This window comes from Balaenoptera acutorostrata, chromosome X (genome assembly GCF_949987535.1).
Source record: "Balaenoptera acutorostrata chromosome X, mBalAcu1.1, whole genome shotgun sequence".
Lineage (NCBI taxonomy): Eukaryota > Metazoa > Chordata > Mammalia > Artiodactyla > Balaenopteridae > Balaenoptera > Balaenoptera acutorostrata.
In genome coordinates this window covers 108178401-108202912 of record NC_080085.1, presented here as the reverse complement: position 1 = coordinate 108202912, position 24512 = coordinate 108178401, and the positions used below count along the sequence as shown (strand labels likewise).

At 38.6% G+C, this 24512-nt stretch overlaps 1 protein-coding gene across 1 annotated transcript; it reads right to left on the bottom strand.

Moving 5' to 3' along the window:
• Positions 1-1398: 1398 nt before the first annotated feature.
• SH2D1A (SH2 domain containing 1A) lies at positions 1399-20607 on the bottom strand. Its single transcript, XM_007185151.2, has 4 exons — positions 20397-20607; positions 7794-7857; positions 2732-2876; positions 1399-1727 (listed from the first exon to the last, which is right to left on the bottom strand). Exons 1-4 carry the CDS (start codon positions 20531-20533, stop codon positions 1687-1689), a joined length of 387 nt encoding a protein of 128 aa, XP_007185213.1. The 5' UTR covers positions 20534-20607; the 3' UTR covers positions 1399-1686.
• Between the last annotated feature and the right edge of the window lie 3905 nt (positions 20608-24512).

Here is a 24512-nt window from a genome sequence, read left to right as displayed (position 1 = left end):
TGCCAAGCTATGGAAGCAACCTAAGTGTCCATCAACAGATGAACAGATAAAGAAGATGTGGTATATATATACAATGGACTACTACTCAGGCATAAAAAAGAAGGAAATTTTGCCATTTGCAACAACATGGATGGACTTGGAGGGTATTATGCTAAGTGCAATAAGTCAGACAAAGAAAGGCAAATACTGTATGATATCACTTATATGTAGAATCTAAAAAATACAACAAACTAGTGAATATTTTAAAAAAGAAGCAAACTCACAGGTATAGAGAACAAACTATTGATTACCAGTGGGGAGAGAGAAGGGGGGAGGAGCAATATAGGGGTAGGGGATTAAGAGGTACAAACTATTCTGTATAAAGTAAGCTACAAGGATATATTGTACAATACAGGGAATATAGCCAATATTTTATAATAACTATAAATGGAGTAGAACCTTTAAAAAAAAAAGACAGATCTACTTACATGTTGGGACCCTCACTTACCATGTACTTATCACCTTTTATTGTTATTTTCCTGTCTTTTATTGTTATTTTCTTTTATTGTCTTTTATTGCTATTGTTTTCTTGTCCAACTAGGCAGGGGGCTACCTGAGCGTGGAGGCCAGGTGTTTTTACTTCTCTACCCCAGTGCCTATTGTGTTTGCTGAGTGAATGAATTCTATGAGGCCTGAAGCAACTTGACATATAATTGAATTGTAAGAGTCATGAAAGTATAAATGTGAGAAGAAAATACCAATACCCATCACTGCTTAAAATCTTGGCTCTCACTTAGGTTACAATTACTTGGAATTGTTAAAAATTAATGTAACCTGTAAGCTTCCAGTGGTCTTGTAGGGCCACCTGATAGGGAGACTGCTTGTAAATCAGCTACTCATGAGCCACAGCTGATGAGCCGCAGCTGCTGTTTTTACATGGAGTGGCAACTACTGGGGCAGAGGTAAATGAAAAGAAGAAAAGTCCACTTCATCAGATTTGTAATATAATTTCAAATCCTGTAGCATCAAATATAATAAACATTTAGAGCATATTTTAAATTACGGGAATTTTAAACTACAGATTAGTCCGTGGATTTTACTGTCCAACATCAGAACACTAGGCAAGAAGGTTGCTTTCAGAATTAAACAGAAATTCTTCACTCCCTATCTAGTACTTGTTTTTAGCACACAGTGCACAGCTTCATATATCCCCAGAGAGCCTATAACACTATAGCTATTGGAGAGCATAACACCTAAGGTAGAACCGCACGTGACAAAGACGAGGGACACGAACCAGCTTCCTGCCATATAATCAAGCAAGACATTTTAAAATCAGTAGCTATCAAATAATATTTCACTAAAAATGGTGCTTTTGAGAAAAACTGAGGATTATTTTTATTTACATTTGGCAAGAATTGACATTAATCTTTTATAAAGTATCATTATGTTTTAAATCATTTCCCATTTGTAAATACAATAACTGAAAATAACCTGTGGAATTATTTCTCCCCAATCCTCATTTCAAAGCTCCTCATTATCCGAAAAGTCCATTTCAGCTTTAACATCATGCTAGATGCTTCCATTACAGGACTATGATGGTTTTAGAAATACTTTTGTAGCTCACTGAACTATATTATCTATTATATATAAGACTTAGCATATATTTAAATTATTGAAAATAAAGTACAAGGTGTGTTTTATGTTTCTTCATGGTGCTTTCAGGAAGACATCAGGATCTTCTCTTCTCCCTAAAGAAAAATAATAACAAAAATCAAGAAGAGATAAACTTACAAGCTATTAAAATTACAGGTTAACTCAAACATAAAATTTCCAACTGCATAAAGTTCACAAAGATACAATCCAATGATATAGCTCAAGCAACTAGTATTTAAAACTGTTACAGAGAATGGAATACTGAGCCAATTTGTAAATTGGAATTCTATTTACAATTCTTTTAAAAAAGCTAACTACTCATTAATTTAATTCACCACTTGAGTCTGAGTCTAATTGTCAGTTTATGCCTGAGCCTGGGTCCCTGTCAAAAAAGGAAATAACAACTCATTTTATTTTATCATAAATATTTATTGTTTCAATCAACGCGTATCCTCTTACTCCAGACAGATGATTAACCCCTTTCAATAGATATCACCTATCACAAATCTGACAGCTGAGGACATTGGCTAGTGTTCGGTGATTAGCTTGACACGTCCACTAAAATAGCTTTGCTCAGGAGATGTAACAATTTGCGCTAGTGGAAAAATAAAGACTACTAACTTCCTTTCCTTTGCTACAATAAAATTTTATTAATTCAAGCACCACAAATTCAGAAATCGGGATCACGTGGACCAAGCTAACATTAGCCTTTCCATCCCTGAAGGGAAAACACTGTCTGATAATAAGCAAGGACAAGTCCAGATGTTCTCTGAATTGTCCCGTCTTTCAAATTATTTGTGTCTGAATTAGTGAAGTGAAATGGTACTCATGGAGCGACAAAACAGGCTGGGGAAAACAAGACGGGATAAGAGAGATTAAAATGTTGTGGGCTCATAGAATTTTTTATATTTTTGCAGAGTTTTATTAAAAGTTTATAGTATAGCATGTGGAAATCATAGCATGTGAATAGCCCCCTCTCACTGGGGCTGCTGGCTCCATCTTCTTTCTCGTTGCATTTTTCTATAACTGTATGTTTCTGACTAGGGTGACTCATAGCCCTAAGCTTCCAAACCTGTCAAAAATAAACAGTAAACCATACCTGTAGCACCTTGTGTACTTCTAGCTGAGGGCTTCTTCTCAACTGGATACTGCAAAGGTATTACAATACCTTGATCTGGCTTCTGAAACGCTGAAATGAGATTTTTTATTTTCCGGAAAAATCTTTTATGTACCCCAGGTGCTGTCTGGAAAATAAAAGGCCAAGCAGATTATTCATCTACCTCATAATGATACAAAAAGGGCCTACAAAATGTGCAAGGGATGCTTAGAGAGGTAACATTTGTGTAACTTGTTCAAATATTTGAAAACATAAGGAAGAAGGAAAAACAACATTCTAGAAGAGCTTACTTTGGTTGGCTGAATTTCCCTGCAAGAGGAGCTAACGAGCTGTCATTTCAGCTCTCCCGAGGGTGGTATTAGTTTGCACGAGCTCCTGCTCATCGCCCTGCCCTTCCTGCCTGCTACCCATCATACATCCCGAACCTCTAAGGGTATACAGGCCATTACCCACAATGAATTCACCAACAGAGAGGATGCAGTTAAACAGAGAAAAAACACAGATCCTACAGGTCATTAATAAAAAGCCTAAAGAACCAAAAAAAAAGAAGCAAACAAATGCTACACAGGAAATTAAAAATTGGCTGTTATGAGGCACACAATGCAGGGCTAGTTAGTCCTCACACTCTTTCACTTCACGATATGTCCTGCCTCATCCTACACATTAAATTTTGTCCTCCTTGGGAAACTTCCCTATCCTCCCCCAAATTGCTCTTTGTATCAACACTTCACTGTGACGAGGTTTTCTCTATGACACGAAAATGAAAGACTAAGGTCACCTTTATTTATTTATTTGTTTGGTTTTGAAGGGATCATTATTTGCAGGTGACTATTAAAATGTACTCCTCTCCTGACATCAATTCTCTTGTAAAGACACTACTTGAAATCAACAGCAATTTCCTGCAAAAGCTTATGAGCCAAGCTTTAAGCATCAGCTCAAAACTGCCATTTTACATGAAATAAAATAGTATTGCTATAAGCAATTGAACAATGACCAGTTATTTTAGAAAGCTGTTTTTCAGCTATTCCATCTAGAAAGTTTTTGAGGTGGGAGCTATTTGTTTGTTAGCATTTAATGAGAAAACATGAAGGCTGGCATACAGACGTCTGTCAGCTAGACAAAATGCTAAAGGCAGCACACTGTCCACTATAACTCTTGGTCATTTCCTACACTGGGGTAAAGAGTTTTTCATTGAAAACACTGAAAAAGTTCTTTTTAGCTTTAAATTAGTGCCGCTCATAGGCTCACACAGCTACTCAGTAGGTACAGAATACTCTCCCACTCAGCTCCAACCTTACAGTCAAAACATCTTCCCAGAACTCTATTGAGACCTCATCCAAAATAATATGGCCATTCTTACAGGGGTCCAAACAGTTCTTTGGCTCCAGGATAGAATCTCCAAATGTCAAAGGCAGGCCATAGGCACAAAGTAACCTTCTTATGTCTTCCTTAGAGTACTTTTTCATTTTCAAAGCACTTTCCCATCTCTTGGCAGTTATTGGCTGATTTGGTTACTCCCATTTGACAGATAAGAAAATGGAAATACAAAGAGATAATTCAGCTTGCCCAAGGTCACACAGATAACCAGAGGCAGAACTGGCTCTAGATCCCAGGACCCAGTCTCTTGCCTTTCAGATTAGGCAGATTAGAGACCAAACAGGTTCTAGTGAAGTTAGAGTCACCAACCAGAAGAGAAACTAATCCACTCCCCCGGTGTGGAAAGATTTCAAACCACACATCTTTTTACCTGTTCTTGTGGCTTGTAAAACCATTTATCAACAGAAGCATCTTTTTTATGAGGATTTGTATGCAGTTAACACTTGATTCTCCATGCTAACGGAGAGGAATAATAGCACTGAATGTAAAAAAGCGATTTGAATTTGGCATGCAATGTTGCATTGGCAAATAACTGACTGAATTTATAGTGCTTTGCTTAGGTCAATAAGTAAAATTATTTAACATCCACTGATCTACTGATGATCAAATATCCAGAAAAGCCCAAAAGCACTGAAGTCAGCAGGGGGATGTTAGTACATTTTTTACAATGTACCGCAGACAATGAACATATTAATAAATGATAGGTGACTGTATGTGGAATTCTCTGAATTAACAATTTGGCAAAATTTTAGCCTGAGTCACATGAGATAAATTAATATACTAGGCAATGGTAAAACCTAAAAGTCTACCTAAAGCTAGAAAATCACATAATATTTGTCTTTCGTAGTTCAGTGGATCCAGGGTTCAATTTCACTCCACTCTTTGAAACAAACTGCAGACACACCTAGATTTCTAGCACAATCTTTGCACAGAAAATTTAGTGCTACTGTCAAGATTTTTCCCGCAGTGTGGCAAACTAAAGCATTGTTCCAGAGAGCAATATAAATATCTGTTATTTACCCCATTTTGAAAATACATTTACCACAAGAATTGTACCACTGACATCTCCCATCCTGTCACTGAACTCAGCTATTGTTCAAATTTGCACATTTCCCATGCAGTCATCTCTTAGTTATCCATGGAAACATGCTTTGGATCACAGCTGGTCCTCAATATGCTCTAGAGAAATTTCTTCCAGTCAGGTGATATGAGCTCTGAGAATACACACTAGTTTAATATTCACCATAGGAAAACATAACTAGAAGGCAAATTTAGTAGATAGAAAAAATGCAATATGCATTTCAAAAATAAATCTAAAGAGTTTTTTTTTTTTAAGTGTTTTCCCTTTGGAGAAAACATGCCAATCTTCTGCTCTCTTGGTGCAGATAATTACAATATTATTAGATAAACGGGTCAGACCAGACAACAGAATGAGAGAGCATTTGTGTTCAATAAGCCCTTTCTTCCCTAACATGATCACAAACATGTAACAATCTGCATATGATGTTATACTTGAAATGGAAGAAAACAAGTTTAAAGAAAACGTTACCTAAGCCCTACTAATTTAAGATCCTTTCCATAAAGAATATTCTTCAGCAGCTGAAGGCTACTTCTCTAGGGAGAAGGGCTATTTCTGGTCAAATTATATACAACTATATATGTATATATCATACACTACTATTCCTCATAATAAATGAAATTTAATTTCCTATTCAATCATCTCTGCAGTGATGCAGAGAACTTTTAAAAATAAACGGGTATAAACAGTTTTGATTAGAAATAGTACTGCTTTTCCTCTAATTAGAATGGTAGCATCAATTATCCTGATATAAAGCAACAGTGTGTTTGAAAACTTGCCCTAATTCATCTCAGTAGTTCCAAACATTTGTAGTCTGCAATTTGTGCTTTCTAGTTCACCGGTGCATCTGTAAAGGTTAGAACTATTTTACTTTTTTTTTTAAGTCTAGACTTCAGAGTTTCTTAAATGCATAGATTGATTGAGTTATTAATAGAGGTTGATATTAGCATTTACATTTTCAAACAGCTCATAATGAAGTGCTTTCATTATAAAGACGGACTGTTTTTATAAAGAGTCAGAAATCAGAGAAAGCATTTGAAGTCAGAAGTTTCCATTGTAGAGACCTCTACTTTGCTAGCATGGTAATATATATATATATATATTTTTTTTTTAAAGAAATTCACGTTCTTTTATTTATTTATTTATGACTGTGTTGAGTCTTCGTTTCTGTGCGAGGGCTTTCTCCAGTTGAGGCAAGTGGGGACCACTCTTCATCGCGGTGCTCGGGCCTCTCACCATCGCGGCCTCTCTTGTTGCGGAGCACAGGCTCCAGACGCGCAGGCTCAGTAATTGTGGCTCACGGGCCCAGTTGCTCCGTGGCATGTGGGATCTTCCCAGACCAGGGCTCGAACCCGTGTCCCCTGCATTGGCAGGCAGATTCTCAACCACTGCGCCACCAGGGAAGCCCAGCATGGTAATATATTGATACTACCCTGGTACGTGGAAAGAGATTCACTCTACAGGCATTTCTTGCAATGGTACTGTGACTTTCAAATGTTTTCAAAGCCATCAGAACCCATTTTTCTAATGAAATCTTTCTCAGAGCCCCAGTTGATAAGCAAAATAAAAGGGACTGCTCAGATTAAAGACAAATTGGGGACCCAAAGCATACCCACACATCCTCCTATCCTTCTGTAACCCCCTGGGCAACTAACTCCAAGGCACTCAGATGAAAGAACCTTAGGATTTTGCAGAACATAGCTTAAAAGTCACTGGAATGTTCCCTCTCTCTCTTTTCTACCTATCCTTGTCCTTCCCACATGGCTAAGCTGGGAGTCCCGCCTCCACAGAAGAGCAGCCTTGATTACCCTAATACTTGGAAAATCCTCTATTCTTCAAATGCTTGTGCTAGATAGCACTTGACTATATACAATCATATTGTTCAGCAACTTGGGTGAGTTCCCATTTTTGAGGGCTTGCTTGCTAGTCCTGTGGCTAAGAGCTTTCTTTATATGCATTATCTCATTTAATCTTCAAAATGAGCCCTATGAGTAAGGGACTATTTTTAGGCTTATTTTACAGATGAAGAAACTGGTTCAAAGAAAAATTAGGTAACCTACCCAAGGTCATAGACCTCTCAGAAAGGGGTTGGGGGTGGATAAGACCTGGAACACACATCCACCTGACAGCAAACGCCAGGCTCTCACATTGCTATTTAATTCATGTTGTATCTCTCAAGGGTTTTATAGGCTCTTAGAAAACAGGAGTCATGTTGTTTCATCCCCCATAGAACCAACACTTGCATTAGTATCATTTGGTAAATAATTGTCGATTTGATTTTTTAATATATTTTTGATATGCTTTCTAAAATTTCACATAGGCACTAAAAGTTTGACACAATCCTTTAACTTTGTTATCTTTTCCCCAAAGTGAGACCACTCCATACAGTGGTGGCTGAACAGAACTGGGACCAAAATTCTCTAAAGGCTTCTTAATGATCCATGAACAATATCGGATTGGAGCTTTAGTGATTTGAATCTGATGAATATTTTGGGAATGTAGGATTTGACAGCTCTTTTATAAAAGCAGTCTAAATTTCAAATACCTCCCTGATACCCCCAGAAGCAAAAATAAATAAAAGAGCTATACCTCAGCACTCCAAGAACCTGTTTCTGTCTGGGACACTCGGTATGTATAAATGTAACCTTGATACCTGTGAAAGAATAAACTTCCATTACTGAAAAATTCCAAAAGAACAATGGATGCTCTAAATTTGAGCTTTAACTATTACATATAAATGATACATATACTGGGACACACGTATATTGCACCACTGCACTCATAGAAAGAAAAGCCTGTGGAATCTAACTTACTTGCCTATTATATCTAGCTAATCACACTTTCTAGTAAGCCTTCTTTATCTTTTCATTTTTTTTCAAATGAGGGAGCTCACACTTCTAAGGATTTGTGAAGGTGAGAGACTGTTGGGACAGAAAGAAACTAGAGACCTGTTGTAATTGGTAAAAATTATGAATTATTAAACAGATTCAACAAAGCATAGTAATATTATTTTTTGAGTACATACAGAGCCTTAAGGTGAAAACATTTCACTGGGGATAAGGTACTATCAGGCCCACTTAAGTTAATAATAATAATATTATTAATTATAAATATAATAAATGTGGTATATTCCTATGATATTACTATTACTATATAACTTTATAATACATTATAATATAGTACTAATAGTAATTTGGATTAAAAAGGAGTCCTGCTAAAGTACTTGAAATCAGCTTGTCCTTTTAGATGGGGTAAACATTTTCCCCCATTATTCACTGTGCATGCATATTGTATATCTGTATAGTTGATTTCTACTACATACCAAGAGTTTTACATGTTGTATTAGTTTGCTCAGGCTGCCATAGCAAAATACCAGTCTGTGTGGCTTAAACAAAAGAAATTTATTTTCTCACAGCCCTGGAGGCTGGAAATCCAAGGTCAAGGTGACAGTAACATAGGTTTTATTCTGAGGCCTCTACTCTTGGCTTGTAGGCAGCCACCTTTTAGCTGTGTTCACATGACCTTTTCTTTGTATGTGTGTATGTGTGAAGAGAGAGATCTCTCTTCTTATAAGTCCACCAGTCCTATTGGATTGGGGCCCCATCCTTACAACCTCGTTTAACCCTAATTACATCCTAAAGGCCTATCTCCAAATACAGCCATATTGGGGGTTGAGCTTCAACATATGAATATGGGGGGAGAGGGTACATGATTCAGTCCATAGCATTCCAACACTGGTACCTCCAAATTCACATCCTTCTCACATACAGAATACATTCATTCCATCCCAACAGCCTTAAAAGTCTTAAACACATTCCAGCATCAACTCTGAAGTCTAAATAAAGTCCAAAGTCTCTTCTAAAGATCATCTAATGAGATACAGGTGAGACTTGGGGATATGACTGCTGCTGAGGCAAAATTCTTCTCCAGCTGTGAACCTGTGAAACCAGACAAGTCATGTGCTTCCAAAATACAGGAAGACAAGCATAGGACAGATATTCCCATTCCAAAAGGGAGATATCAGAAGGGGAAAGGGGTGACAGGTCCCAAAAATGTCCGAAATCTCATAAGGCAAATTCCATTAGATCTTAATGCTTGAGAATAATCCTTTTTGGATTGATGCTCTGCCCTCCAGGCCCACTGGGTGGCACTGTCACCCCCATGGCTCTGCAGGGGCAGCCCCACCCACTTGGCTCTGTTGGGCAGCTGATCCCACCTTTGAAATCTAGGTGGAAGCAGCCTTGCCCACCTGGGCTTAGGCACGCTGGGCCTGTGGTGGGAGTGGTAACCCTGATGATCTCTGAAACAACTTCAGGATCATTTTTCCATTTTCTTGAAAGATAAAGCATGTTTGCAGCCAAATTGCACTATTGTCCTGTCCTTTTCCCTTTGGTCCAAACTGACAGTGTCTCTGATGCTTTGGTCCAAACTCTATTCCTGGCTTCTGTTGAGATGACTAGTTAGCATCATGGGTAATCTCCTTAAGGAGTGATTATCCAGCCACTCCGTTGGTATTCTCTCCAGACCAAGTTTCCTCATTTTTTGCCATATGAGTAGGCTGAGAATTTTCCAAATCTTTGTATTCTGGTTTCTTTTTGCTTAACAATTCCTTCTTCAATTCATGTCTCTCCTTTTGCATTTTATTATAAGTAGTCAGGAGGAACCAAGCTATTCCTTCAACACCTTGCTTAGAAATCTCTCCAGCTAAATATCCACTTTGCAAGTTCTACCTTCCACAAAATACTAGAACACAGTTCAGCCAAGTTCTTTGCCATTTATAATTAAGGATGGCTTTTCCTTTAGTTTCCAACAACACGTTCCTCATTTCCATCTGAGACCTCATCAGAATGACCTTTAACATCCATCATTCTACCAATACTGTGTTCACAGTATTGGTAGGCTTTTTCTAGCATGCTTCTCCAAACTCCTCTAGCCTCTACCCATGACCCAGTTCCAAAGCCACTTTCACATTTTTAGGTGTTTGTTACAGCAGCACTGTACTTCTCAGTACCAAAATCTGTACTAGTCTGCTCAGGCTGCCATAACAAAATACCATAGGCTGGGTGGCTTAAACAAAAGAAATTTATTTTCTCACAGTTCTGGAGCTGGAAGTCCAAGATCAAGGTGCCAGCAACATAGATTTCATTCCAAGGCCTCTTCTCTTGGCTTGTAGATAGCCACCTTCTTGCTGTGTGCGCACATGACCTTTTCTTTGTGTGCATTCATTGAGAGAGGGTACTCTCTCTCTTCTCATAAGGCCAGAACGCTATTGGATTAGGGACCCACCCTTATGATCTCATTTAACCTAAATTACCTCCTAAAGGCCCTATTTCCAAGTACATCCACATTGGGAGTTAGGGCTTCAATACATGAATTTGACAAGGACACAATTCAGCCCACAGCACATGCATTATCTCTTTTGGGCCCCATAGTAATCCTATAAACTTTAGATTGTGAAATTGATTTTATAGATGAGGAAACTGAGACTTTGAGAAGTTAAGTAACCAAAGCCACACTACAAATCAAGCATCAAAGATGGGATTTAAATCAGGCTTCTTTGACTCTAGAGCTCTGGCTTTTGATCCCCACACTGTAATGGATATAGATTATTTATTATATTTTAGTATCTATGGTACTGCTACTTAACTTGCCTAACAAACCTTTGCTTCCTAGAAAAGTATGGTAAACTTTATGCTGAATTACTTGAAATTATGAATCTGAATCTTCACAGAGTTTTATTTCAGACATTTTCTGATTGCTATTCTTTGGCACAAGTTTGGGTCAAAATATATCTTTGATTAGACTACATGCTGGGACTTCCCTGGCAGTCCAGTAGTTGACTCCACGCTTCCAATACAGGGGGCGCAGTTTCCATCCCTGGTTGGGGAACTAAGATCCCGTATGCAGCATGGCGCAGCCAAGAAATTTTTTAAAAAAAGAAAAAAAAATACATGCTAAAGTCTGGTAAAATTAAATGTGTTTAAACCTAAAAGAACCTAAAGTATCTCAAACAGGGTCAAGCTTGAGTAACTGACCTCACTTACCATTAATCCCCTATAGAACTAAAAGTCTTTATGTGGATTAAATTACTATATTTTTAATCACTAGCCATCAGTACTATTACCTAAAGGATGAAAAAATTAGGTCTAAAACACTCTAATCAGGTTCATTCAATTTGTGAAACCCAAAAAAGGGTCAATTTAATTTGCTGGTGCAATTACAGGAAATGTTTCATTTTTGTTGTAAAGGTTTGCCAGAATATTTAGATCATATATGAAATAGCTTGATATATGCATATAGTATACTTTTTAGCATATATGATATGCTAAATAAACATAAAATATTACATTGTAAAGTCTTTTGTTTTTTTAAGCAATTGAAATGTACCTCACTGATTTCAGCAAGTACACTACAGGGAACAAAGCAAGAGCTTTGATTTCCATTTTTCACCATGGGAACTCCAAACATAAGGGTTTAAGTGGTTTTCTTAAAGTTGCACAGCAGAGAATTCCCTGGCAGTCCAGTGGTTAGGACTTGGTGCTTTCACTGCCAAGGCCCGGGTTCAATCCCTGGTCGGGGAACTAAGACCCACAAGGTGCCAAAAAAAGAAAAGAAAAGAAAAAAGTCACACAGCAAAATGGAGGTAGGAGCAGGGAAACAGCATAGGCCTTTAGTTCCATTTTCCCTATGGGAAGAGATTAATGGCAATAATTCAGTATCATTAAAGGTGTTGTGGAAATGCATTATTTAAAATTTCAGCAACAATGCAAACAAAATCATAGGCAACCAGTTTTCCACTTTCTCAAACAGTGGGTTTCTAAAAGATACAATGAATCTATCTCCCTACTACCATTCAGCCTCATTTAGTCAAAATAAATGAGTCTGTTTTGAAAATGATTTCCTAACGAATCTGATCTTATCGCACTTTCAGTTAAGCAGCAGGAACCTGAGTACCACTTCAAAAGTCCTTACCTCCTTCAGTCTTGAACAACCTGGTGCTAGTGGCACATAAACTCCTTGTGATTAACCCATCCAATTTTAACAATCTCCTACTCCCCAACTCCTCAAATTTCTGAATGAGCAAAATTGTTTCACCCCTCAAACAAGCCAAGCAGTTCATCTCTTCCACTTCCAAGTTGCTGAAGTCACTGACCAAAGATCCCCTGTAGCCAACTCTCGTTGATATACTCTCATATATCACTGATGGAAGAGATTTAAAACAGTGCGATTCAAATTATGTTCCCAGGGTAATAACAGTGCTTCACCTGGGACCTTGCTAGAAATGTAGAATCTCAGGCCCCACTCCAGAACTGCTGAGTCAGAATCTGCGTTTTAACAAGATTTCCAGATGATTTGTAGGAACATTAAAGTTACAGAAGGATTGATTAAAATGCATGGAAAATGCTCACAACTCATTGGGAATATTGATGGCAATTTCTCCAAAGTCAAGCTGGCTTCTTTCACCACCCCCATAGTCACTCAATTTTTTTTTTAGTCTATGTTTTAAGAATGAAATTTTATTTAAATATAAGCTGAAGCTTTTTCAATGCTTTTGGTCTTCACAGAACAGTGTTTCTGAACTTTTTACTGCCTCTTCCCCAACAAGATTTCATAGTTTTGTTTTCTGTAGCTTGTATTATGAAACAATAATTCTATAATACAAAAGTAAATGAAAATATTGATTATGTTTTTTTCCAAACTACACATACTCTCTCCCTGTCCACTGAAAAATCACTCTTTTAGGAAATAAATTGACAAATTATAACAAGAGCCATAAAACTGTGCATATTTTTACCTAATGACCTTCTTTATCTTCATACACTCTAAGGAATCAAATGGAAAAAGCAATTTGACAAAGATTTTCATAGTAGTTCTATTTTAATAATGAAAAATGGAATTAACCTAAGGAATGTTACTCAAAATAAGGAAATGGCAGCAGAAAGAATGGTTCAAAACTATACCAAAGTTCAAAGTTATTAGAGAGCTACGTTTTTCAAAAAATTTTAAACACCTGGACCATGTTGATATAAAATGATGGTATGTGAAAAAAGTGGACACAAGGAGAGCCGTCACTCTGATTACTGTTCAAAACTATCCCCATATGTATATAAACTAGAAGTAAATTTAAACTAATATAAATGCATCCTTGCATATTAATTTTCCATTTTTTTTTCTTTTGGCCGCGCCACGGCATTCAGGATATTAGTTCCCCGACTAGGGATTGAACCCGTGTCCCCTGCAGTGGAAGCACGGAGTCTTAACCACTGGACCGCCAGGGAAGTCTTGTAATTTCCCTTATAAAGTTATACAAGTGACTAACAACATTTTTTTAAAGAAACAGAAGTAAAATTACAATTTGGAGCTTTACAAATCTAGCCTAAGCAAATCACAAATCAGAAAAATATCATTCATCTTTAAAACCTGTTACATCCCTTTTAGGATTATTCTTCCTGTGACTCCCCATTAATATAGACAAACCAAGAATGTAGTGTAATTTTAACTTCCTTCCTCCATCAAACCTTTTGTCACACTTGATGATAAGCCTGGAATTTTAAATTTATCATGAAAAAATCTAGAAAATAAATAATTGGTAGAAAACAATAGAGATTTTTGTTGTTGTTGTTGCCATTAATTAATTTTCTTAAAAAATTAATTTCTTAAAAAAAACAAATATTTTGCATTTTAATGACTACAAAGCATGTGCTGATTCAGTCCCTGCTAATATTAAAATTTGCCTTTATTTTTTCAAAAGCTGTCCCCAACTCTTAAAAATGTGTTCTGGTTAGAAAGAGACAAGAAGAAAGCAACCTGACTTATTTTTTCTTTTCTCAAAGGGTCAGCGTTGGGGACAGATCTTGCTTTACAATTGACAAAACCACATCAATTCCTTCTTTATACCACTTCAAGGACTACGCAAAAGAAAAGGTTTAGGTACATCTGACTTCTTCACGACACCACAAATAAAGCAAGCTAGTGCCCAGGCTGTCTCTGTCTATACAAACGAATGTTACATGAAAAATTCAAGGCACAATTATAATGTGACTGTTTTTTTAACAAATATTTCAGAGCTTTTATACCCAGAGGAATGGTATCCTATAGAAAGCCACTCTGATCCAAGAGGTTTTCGAATTTCATATGGCCCAATCTTCATTCTTTCAGAGTGAATTTGAATTTTCAGAACCATCAAAAGTCACTCAGCCTCAGGTTTGATGGTAGAACTATGTAATACCAGTTTCGATGAGTCATGACAATAAATATAATCTCTTCTTCCCTTGAAGTGCCACAGAACGTTTATTTATATTAACAAACACCTACTACATATTAACTTTACAACTGTTAACTCATGCAATAATCCTCATAACAACCCTATGAGGTAAGTACTGTAGTATTATTATTGCTGGCACCCTTTTCACAGATGAGGAACCTGAGACAGAAAGTTTAAGTAACTTGCTCAAGGTAAAATAGCTGGTTAAGGGCCAGAATTGAGATGCACACCCAGAGGGTCTGGCTGTAAGATATGGGCTCTTAACCATCTTTCTATGCTGCCTCTCTCTTATATCAGAGGGAATGAGTTAACAAATTGATCTTAAGGTGAATCCAAAAGCATAGTTCTCAAAAAGGGAGGGAGTCTGCTTGGCCTTACGACCGGAGAGAAAGGGCAAAGGAAGGGGTTAAAGCATAGAGACAAGATGGGGAGAGCCCAAAAGAGGTCAACCTAGGCTTCCCTTTTGCTTTAAACTAAATGACATCTTCAGACTAATCTTGCAACTTAATTTTACATTGTCAACCAGAGTCAGCACTTGATTTATTGGCCTGTGAATTGTCCATTTGGTGGTTTGTGTATTGCACATTTAATCCTAGGCTGGCCTTCAGGCTTGCTCTGCCATTAATGGATTGTACTTAAATAATCCAAAGTAATTCTAGTGGCCTCAATTATCATGAAGATAAATGCGGCGCCAACACACATATCCAACTGTATTCAAAAACTAACTCTAAGTTTTATAATTTCTCATTCTTCTGTTCCCTGCAATTACAGCTGATAAGCTGGAGTTTTATTTTGTCACTGTTCCTTCCCCCATTTCTCCAGTTCAATTGTTTGATAGGCACTTTATTCCCAGTCATCCTTTAAATCTTAAAGGACAAAAAGATAATTATCCTTTTATCTAAAGACATATATGTCAAATGACTTCATTATGTGTCCTTGAGGCTAAAGAATATAATAGCATTTCTTCTTCCAAATCTTCCATCAGATAAAAGTAGCAAACTCAGATACGTACAGAGGATGTACAGAAATAAACTATTTCTTCAAAGTAATTATTTTAAATATTTTAAATTTGTTTTTCTCTTATCACCATTAAACTATCCCAGTGGGCATTTAGGACTTTCCCAATGGCTGTCTACATTAGGGGTGAAAAGGGGAGAGATGTGAGGGCTCACATGTACCTTAGTGAAAAGAAACTTGATATACCTTGAAAACCAAAAAGAGTAAAATTAAATTAAATTAAATTTAAACTATTCGCATTAATAAGAACATTTAGTATACTGGATGGATACAAGAAAAACCCATAAAGTCAGTAGCTTTCCTGTTGCAAAAGAAAATGTAGTGGGAAAAGATTCCATTCATGATAGAAACAAAAAAATAGACACATACATTCATACTCACAATAACTAGAAATAAACAACAAAAACTATGCAAGACCTATGGGAACAAAACTACAAACCTCTGTTGATGGATGTAAATGAAAAAATTAATAAATGGAGAAACAAACAGGTTTTTGGATAGGAAGACTAAATTCTTTAAAGATGACAATTCCTCCTTAACTTATTAATGAGTTTAATGTAACCCCAATGGGATTTTTTTTAATTTAACAAAATCATTCTAGATTTCATCTTGAAGAACCAACACGTAAGAACAGCAAATAATTTTTTAAATGTATTAAAACATTATCATACTATATATAACGCTAGTGGTACAAGAATAAATAGATCAATTGAGCCAAATAGATAACTGCGAAACAGTAACTGTTATATGTAAGAATTTAATGTATAGTAAAGTAGGCTAATAAATCAATCAGGAATGGAAGTTCTATTTATAAATTATTAGCTATTTCGAAACAAAATCAAATTAGATCCTTTCTCCACACAAAAATAAAATTCCAAATGGAATTAAAGAGTTAAGTGTAAACTAACCAAACCATAAATTTAAAACAAAAATTGAAGTGAAGTTTTATGACGTCTCTGCAGGTCAAAGAACTTTCTAAGTTGGGAAGCAAAGGGGGAAGTCAAACACAAAGAAAATGAGTGACGGACTTGACTACTAAAAATGTTAATTTTTTGTGTGTCAAAGAAAAGTAATGGCAAACACTAAACTGAGAAAAGATACTTTCAATAGATCAAGGATTAGTATATAAAAACTCATAATGTGTTAAGAAAAATAGTAAGATCCAAATGGTTAAATAGGCAAAGTACACAAAGAGCCAATTCATGAACAAGGAAATACAACAGTTTACCAACCATATAGACACTCAATCACTAAAGAAATATGAAATAAAGAGTGAGACACCAAATTTCAAGAAGAATTTTTTTTTTAACAAGAATACCCACTTCTAGGGATGGTGCGCTGAGACAGGCACTTTCATGCAGTACTGGTGAGCATATATATAAACGGGAATAACCATTTAGGAAAAAATATTTGGTGATCATGTATACATCAAGAATCTTAAGCTGTCCATGTTTTCTGATCTAAAAATTGCACACCTTGAAATTCATTATAAGGAAGTCATCATAAATACAAGGAAACCTTTATGGATTGAAATATGAATCATGACGGAATTTATAATAGCAAAAATCTGGAATGATTCAAATGTCTAAAAATAGATGACTGGTTAAGGAAAATATAGTTGGACTGGTTGGACTATCATGAAATCATTAAAAATAATGTTTTAAAATCATTTGTAAGAACATTATATATAAATGTGTTTTTTTCACGTTAAGTGGAAAATGCAGCAGAATACAATAGTGTAAGAGCACATGTGTTTATAAAGCAATTTGTTTTATTAAAATACAGAAGAAAAACCACTTAATTTTCAACAGTAATTGTCTTTAGGTTATAAAACTATAGATGATTTTCCCTCATTTCCATTATCTACATTTAAAAAACTTTCTACAATATGAATAAGTGTTTAGGAACTATTTTTAATAGACTTATACCAAAATCTAGATTTACTTATTGAAAATAATTGGAAGAAAAACTTCTCGCTTTAAATGAAGGTGAGCAATCCTATAAATGGTAAATTTCTTTAATACTTTATGAGATTCAATTTCCCAAAATGAACAGAAGGAAAGGCCTTACCTAAAGGCCATGATTGGGGGTTCAGAACTGGGGAAAGGAGCAAACCTAGTTAGCAAGTATAGTTTAAAGTACAGTTCGAAAGGCATATGCAATGTGTTATTTCTACAATAAAAATACAGAAACTGAAGCTCAACCAAACCTTCTTGGATAATGAGAAGAAACAAAAGACAGATTGAGAAACTATTCTGAGTGAACCCTACAGTCAAATATATGTTTGTTAGCTATACCTTGCTGTTCATATATATGAGACACCATTTACATTGTTATTTCTGCTGTATATCATAACCATAGATGTTTTGGTTTAAAATGAGTGTGTGGTTTGTTTCAAAATAAAATTTGATTTTGTTACTACAGCGTAGTACTAAAAAGGAGGAAATGAAATGTTTATGTTTATCAAAAGGGATCCTTGGCCCAAAAAAGGCTGAGAAACTGTCATAAAAGGCAATGTATCCTTGTGTCTTTCCTCTGCAGCAGTCTGGCCATCACCCTCCAGGACTCAGAGGCCTCAGTGTGCCCATCGAAAGATATGCTAGGGGGACTCCCAATTTGCCGACAATTTTCTGCTACTTCATAAGGAGGTTGGCACGGAGAGCTAAGAGTCATAAAAACTGCATTTATGCAAGATTTACTTTGGGTGAAAACTTAACTTGAGAATTTCCCACCTGCCTAAATTATTACCTTATGTGGTCCTGGCCTACGTGGGAAAAAGGCTAAGATTATCCTTCTCTCTTGCATCTTTTACCAACTGTAATCTTATGCAGAAGGTAGAACACACATTACTATTCCTGTTTTACAAATATGGAAACCAAGACCCAGAGAAGTTGAGTGATTTCCCGTGAGTCCACACCCTGGCCTCCTGATATCAGCCCAAAAGCTTTCTGCAGTAAAGAACAGTATTTGTCTTGACAGTTCATTCGTTAATTCAAAAACTTTTATTGAGCACCTATTGCGTGCCTCACAATGCCTGTTACGTGCCAGGCTGTGTTCCTGGTGTGGGAGACAATGTCCCTGTCCTCACGGAGATTACATTTTAGCAGGAAAGCTCAGCAAGACGTAAGTAGACAAGCAAATGTCAGATAGTTTAAAGTTCCCTGAAGAAAAATAAAGTGATAGAGTGTAACTGGGACAGGGAGAGGGCACTTATTTTAGATAGGATGGTCAAGGGAGTCCTCTCTGAGGGAAGAGGCAGAAGGAATAGTTAAGTGCAAAGATCCTAAGCAGGGAGCAGCTTGGCAAGCTCGAGAAGCAACGAAGAGGACAGTGTGTCTGAAGTCTTAGGAGCATCCTGCCACACACTGTCCCCTGCTCTTCCACCCCTTCCCAGGCTTCTTTTGTACCTTATTTTTTACCTCTAGGTTAACGAGCCCATTACCTCCTTTGTCAGCTTCCCTAAAGAAGCCCCTTTCACCAGTCTACTCACTCCTCCACCTTCTTTTGATAAGAAAAGAGCCTAGGAATACTAGTTGGCTTTCACTGACCGTCTCCAGTTTCCACTTGGGAAAAACAGTAATATAAAGAAAACGTAAGATCTGAGCCCAAGAGATTCAATAGCTTGCACGTATTGCCCTGGAAGCTTTTATAACAAATGCATCTAGCGTGGCCTGAGAGTTGCCACAAACATGTCTTGACTGTTTAAAAAAACACAATAAACAATGAAAATCCTCTAACACTAGGCTCAATACAATCTCTCTTCAATGACCCAGAAGGAACTTCAAAACCTTGCAGTGTATCGTCAGACACCGAAATTACTACCAAGCATTTTCCCTCATTTTGTTTCTGTTTAGAAGCTACTGTGCAGGGCTGGTGTTTCCGTGGATGTTTTTGTCCTGCTAACAAAGAGTGATCGAGCTAGGTACTTCCTTAGAAATGCCCTGTGAGTACTTAAAGATATAGACTGAAAAAAACAAAGAATATAATAATAATACTGAGTACCAAAAGAAATAGACTGAAAAAATAATAATATAATAATAATAACAAAAACAACAACAACAGCTTACTTTTACTGAACATTTAGTATGTGTCAGGTCCAGTGCTAAATTTTCTACCTGCATTATGGCATTTAATCCTCACACTCCTATGAGGTAGGTGGTAATATTATTTACATTTTATGGACAAGAAAACTGAGGGGCTGAGAGGTTAACTTGCCAAAGTCAGCATCAGACCAGCACAAGATAAGGTCTCAGATCTGCCTGACTCTGGAGCCCTGGAGCAAAGATGAAGGTGCATCTGATTCAAAACGGGGCATTAGACTAAGAGATGCTTAGGTAAAGAGCAAAACTGAATCATACAAGGGTGTTTTCCCTCCATGCCCTTTATGACTATTGTCAGTCCAAGCTTTTATCAAGAAAGGCCCTATTTCTGAAACCCCCCTCCCCTGCCAACTCCTCTAAAAAAAACTCAATAAGTAGATCCAGAGAGGTGGTTTTATTCAGAAACATCCCTCTCTCTGCGTCCTGACCTAACGGGCATTGATGTCTTAAAGTAATAGATTCAGTTTCTTAGTCTTCTTCCTCTCCTTGAATTTGACGTTCCTTTGGGAAGGCACCTCCAAAGCCATTTCAGGAGAGCTGGAGAGAGAGGCTTCTCCTTCCCTGAGGAGCTGGCGGCCCCAATCTCGCTGCTCCACCATCATCGCAGGCCTCCACCTCGCTGGCCTCTATTAGAGGTCAAAACTGAAATCGGACGCCTGAGCCCTTTTGGCAGCAAAGGTGCATTCTAGACTGCGTTTCCCCACCCCAAAGGGCACCCGCAGGAGGCCCAGGCGTGAAACCCCCGGGGGGGGGCCTGGGCCGGGCCTGGGGCCGCGCGGTGGGCAGTGGAGGCTCCCACCACGTACTCACAGAACACACAGGCAGTACACGCCCGGGACGCTCTCGCTGTCCCTCAGCAAATAGCTGCCGTCCAGACCCGTGGCGAGCAGGAGCTTCTCCCCCGTCTCCCGGCTGATTTTGCCGTGATACACAGCCACCGCATCCATGGCCTGGGGAACTCTTGGGAGGACCGAGGCGCGGGACGGTAGCGGGCAGATGCCGCCGCTGCTGCTGCTGCTGCTGCTGCCGCCGCAACCGACACGAGTCAGCCACCCGCCTCCCACTGCAGCCAGATGTGCAAAAAAGAGAGAGGAGAGCCCGAACAACAGGATGTTGTCTACCTGCCTGAAAACCTCCCTCTCACGGTTCAATTAAAACCAGCTCAGCAGTTTAGCAGCTTGGTTATTGCCATAGGGTTCGATCCCCCTCCCAGGCCCACCCACGCAACACAGGGTTTGGACGGACAGGTGGACAGAGAGGGGAGGACCACTGGAAGAAGGTCTTTGCAAGATTTGGCCTGTACTCCCAACGCACGCAGACAGGAATGCTTGGTAATGCTCCTGTCCTTGCAGTTTTCCCGGGGGGCCCCCATGACTTAGCTTAACTAACTGACTTAATTAGCTTAACTAATCAGTCCCCAAAGGGGTTGATGACAGAGGCAAGTTGTACATGACCTTCACGTGGGGCAGAAGCATACTGACAGAGAATGAAAGGCCCCAAAGTTCTGAGACCAAAACACAGACGCTCTCAGTACTGTCGGTGAACATGCACCACTGAGCACAGCCAGGAGGCTGCTACAGAATCGGAAGTAGTAAGTGAACAGCGGACTTGGGACAAGTGCCTCCTCTGGCCCTGCCCTCCCCCTCCTCTTTTTAATATCTTTTTTTTAAAATTATTATTTATTTATTTATTTTTTTGGCTGTGTTGGGTCTTAGTTTCTGTGTGAGGGCTTTCTCCAGTTGTGGCAAGCGGGGGCCACTCTTCATCGCGGTGCGCGGGCCTCTCACTATCACGGCCTCTCTTGCTGCGGAGCACAGGCTCCAGACGTGCAGGCTCAGTAGTTGTGGCTCACGGGCCCAGTCGCTCCGCGGCATGTGGGATCCTCCCAGACCAGGGCTCGAACCCGCGTCCCCTGCATTAGCAGGCAGATTCCCAACCACTGCGCCACCAGGGAAGCCCTCCCCTCCTCTTTGACTCCTCCTAGTCATCTCCAGCAATCTTAATCCTGAACAAATCAAAGTTTCCCAAACTTCCTGTCCAAGATCCCAAAGTGCTGGTTGAGGTACAAAAATCAGTCTGCATCCAAAAATGTTCCAGATTTATCTATTTGATGGGCCTTAGATGAGAGAATAAACCATTTAATTGGTGCTTTGTCTTTATGTGGACTTGTATGTGCCCTTTGATGTATAGGGCCCACCTTTTAGCATTTGGGGCATTGAACTTGTTTTAAATCACACTGTGAGTGTTGAGAATTGTGTTGTAACTTTTATCATCTGTTGTTAATAGAGAATATGGTTTTTGTTCAGTTGATGCTAAACTATCATAAATTTTTTAGAACCTTTCAACCTTTATTTCCTTCTCTCTTCTATTTCAAGATGTGCTGTTAATATTTCCCCCAAACTTCCTCCTTCTTCACTAGAACAAGACTTTGTTTAATGCTTGAAGCTGAATGGTCTTCTACATTTTTCCTTTTGAGTATGTAAAATAATTTTTTAAATTGGAATTTAAGTAGCCGAAGTTATGTTGTCTGTTGTATCTCTTCAACAACATCAGCACCTAGTTCCTTGAGAACCTGGTACAGCTGGGAGCCCAATAGGGAGAACAATTTTTAAATCTTCACTAGTCCCACTGATGGATCAGGTGTGCAGAGCTGCCTTACGCCAAAAGCCAGATATTTGCTGTCCATCCGCTATGGTTGAGAACAATCCTCTACGATTTCAGTGGCAGCTCGTAGTTACTCTCCTTGATTGGTGCATACTTGACCTTAGAATCTATCAACCTTGGTAGATAAACTGTAAACATAAGCCTCCTACATTCATTTGCAACACCAAGAATAAAAAAATAAAACAGCATTCAAGATGATGTTGGGGGATGGCTCTGGGGAACTGAGCCAAGATTGTCTCATTATCTTCCTACCTCACTTGCTTATGGCCAACTCCACCTCTCACCCTTTTTCATGCTTTGGGTCAAGGAAGAAATTGATCTGATAAGTGAATGCATACACCAATGTTAAGGACTTGAGAAGTTAGTCCACCCTGAACTCTTTATGTTTTTTTGGTTATTTATTTATTTATTTATTTATTTATTTATTTTTGGCTGTGTTGGGTCTCCGTTTCTGCGCGAGGGCTTTCTCTAGTTGCGGCAAGCGGGGGCCACTCTTCATCGCGGTGCGCGGGCCTCTCACTGTCGTGGCCTCTCTTGTTGCGGAGCACAGGCTCCAGACGCGCAGGCTCAGCAATTGTGGCTCACGGGCCCAGCTGCTCCTCGGCATGTGGGATCTTCCCAGATCAGGGCTCGAACCCGTGCCCCCTGCATTGGCAGGCAGATTCTCAACCACTGCGCCACCAGGGAAGCCCCCTCTCTTTGTTTCGAGTGGGCAAATGATTAGCCCAGAGATTAGTGGGCAAATGATTAGCCCAGAGATTAGTGGGCAAATGATTAGCCCAGAGATTAGTGGGCAAATGATTAGCCCAGAGTGGTGGAATTTCAAACCCAAAAGGAGAAGATAGGGAAGGGGATCCCCTCATTCACTCCCTATGGACAACAGCCCACCTATGAGGTGAACTGTGAGAACATTCAGTGTCACACAGGCAAAAACAAAACCTAAGCTTTTTTGTCTCTGAACAACCCTGAACAAATCATCCACAAATTTAGGAACAGAACAACCTCAAACTGACAGCAAAAGTGTACCATGCATTCTTCTTTTCATTCTCTGTTTTGTCCTGTGTTGCTAAAATAGCATGCCTGTCAAAGCAGCCAGGTACGATGGGGTTCAGCACAACTAAAACTGTATAAAAAAGGAACAGATAAATTATAAGGTAATAGTACAACTCTCACATCCAGTCCCTCGCTGTCATCTCACAAGCAAGCTGACAGCTGAGCCAGCCCACTACTGCAGTGTTGATGAAAAATACTGTCTTCACCCTAGTGCTACACCAGTACTAAACCTGACTTTAGCAAATTCAAAACCTCACACTGAGCTTGAAGTATAGAGAAAGAAGAATAGTAATGGCTTTCTTCTCTCTCACCATACCCACAAGAGAGGAAAGGGCAAAAAATACAAAGGGGGAGCAATAGAGATAGGAGAGGCACCAATAGAGAAAGACTTAGGAAGAATGGGCCCCGTAATACAAATATAGTTCCCTTAGAAGCAGAATTATCTGATTGTTTATTGTCTGTCTCCCCCACTAGAACATAGGGTCCATGATGGCAAGATTTTGTGTACCTTGGTCACCATTGTATCCTCAGTGTCTGGAACATATTAGATGCTAAATGTATTTGTTGAGTGATGTAGTGAGATTAGTGCTCTCAAGAAAATAAGAGGAAAAAATATACACATGCACACACACAAATTTGGTTCTACGTGCCTCTGGCCCACTTTTGAAATAGCAAGATGAATTGGAAGCACTGGTCCAGCAATTATGAGAGTCTGATTATACTCCATATTTTGCCACTAAATCACTTCCTCTCTCTGAGCCTCATTTTCTCCATCTGTCAAATGGAGTTGAACCAGATGACCCCTAAGGCTACTTCCAACTTTAACATTCTGTGCTTTAAACTAAAGCCAAGCATACTTTAGAGAGAACCAGAGGGGGGAATGGACTGAACTCATTTGTGTGCAAGAAGCAACAGCTGTTTCCTCAGGTCTTACCCAACAGACGAAAGATTTTTGTTCTTGTTGTTTTTAAATAACCTAAGAAATAAAAACCATGAGGTAGAGGAAGACAGCTTCACAGCTTAAAGCAAACTACAACCTTTTAGAATATAAATACCATTTAAGTCAAATATAAAAGCATTGACAAACTGTCAGCCAAGGTCAAAAGTATCTTCTTATCTAAACTTGTCACCTCCTGAGGTCTCTGAGAGGTGACAGCATTTTGTTTGTGGATGCCCTGTCTGAGGTGCTAATTGTCTTCATTTCAAATG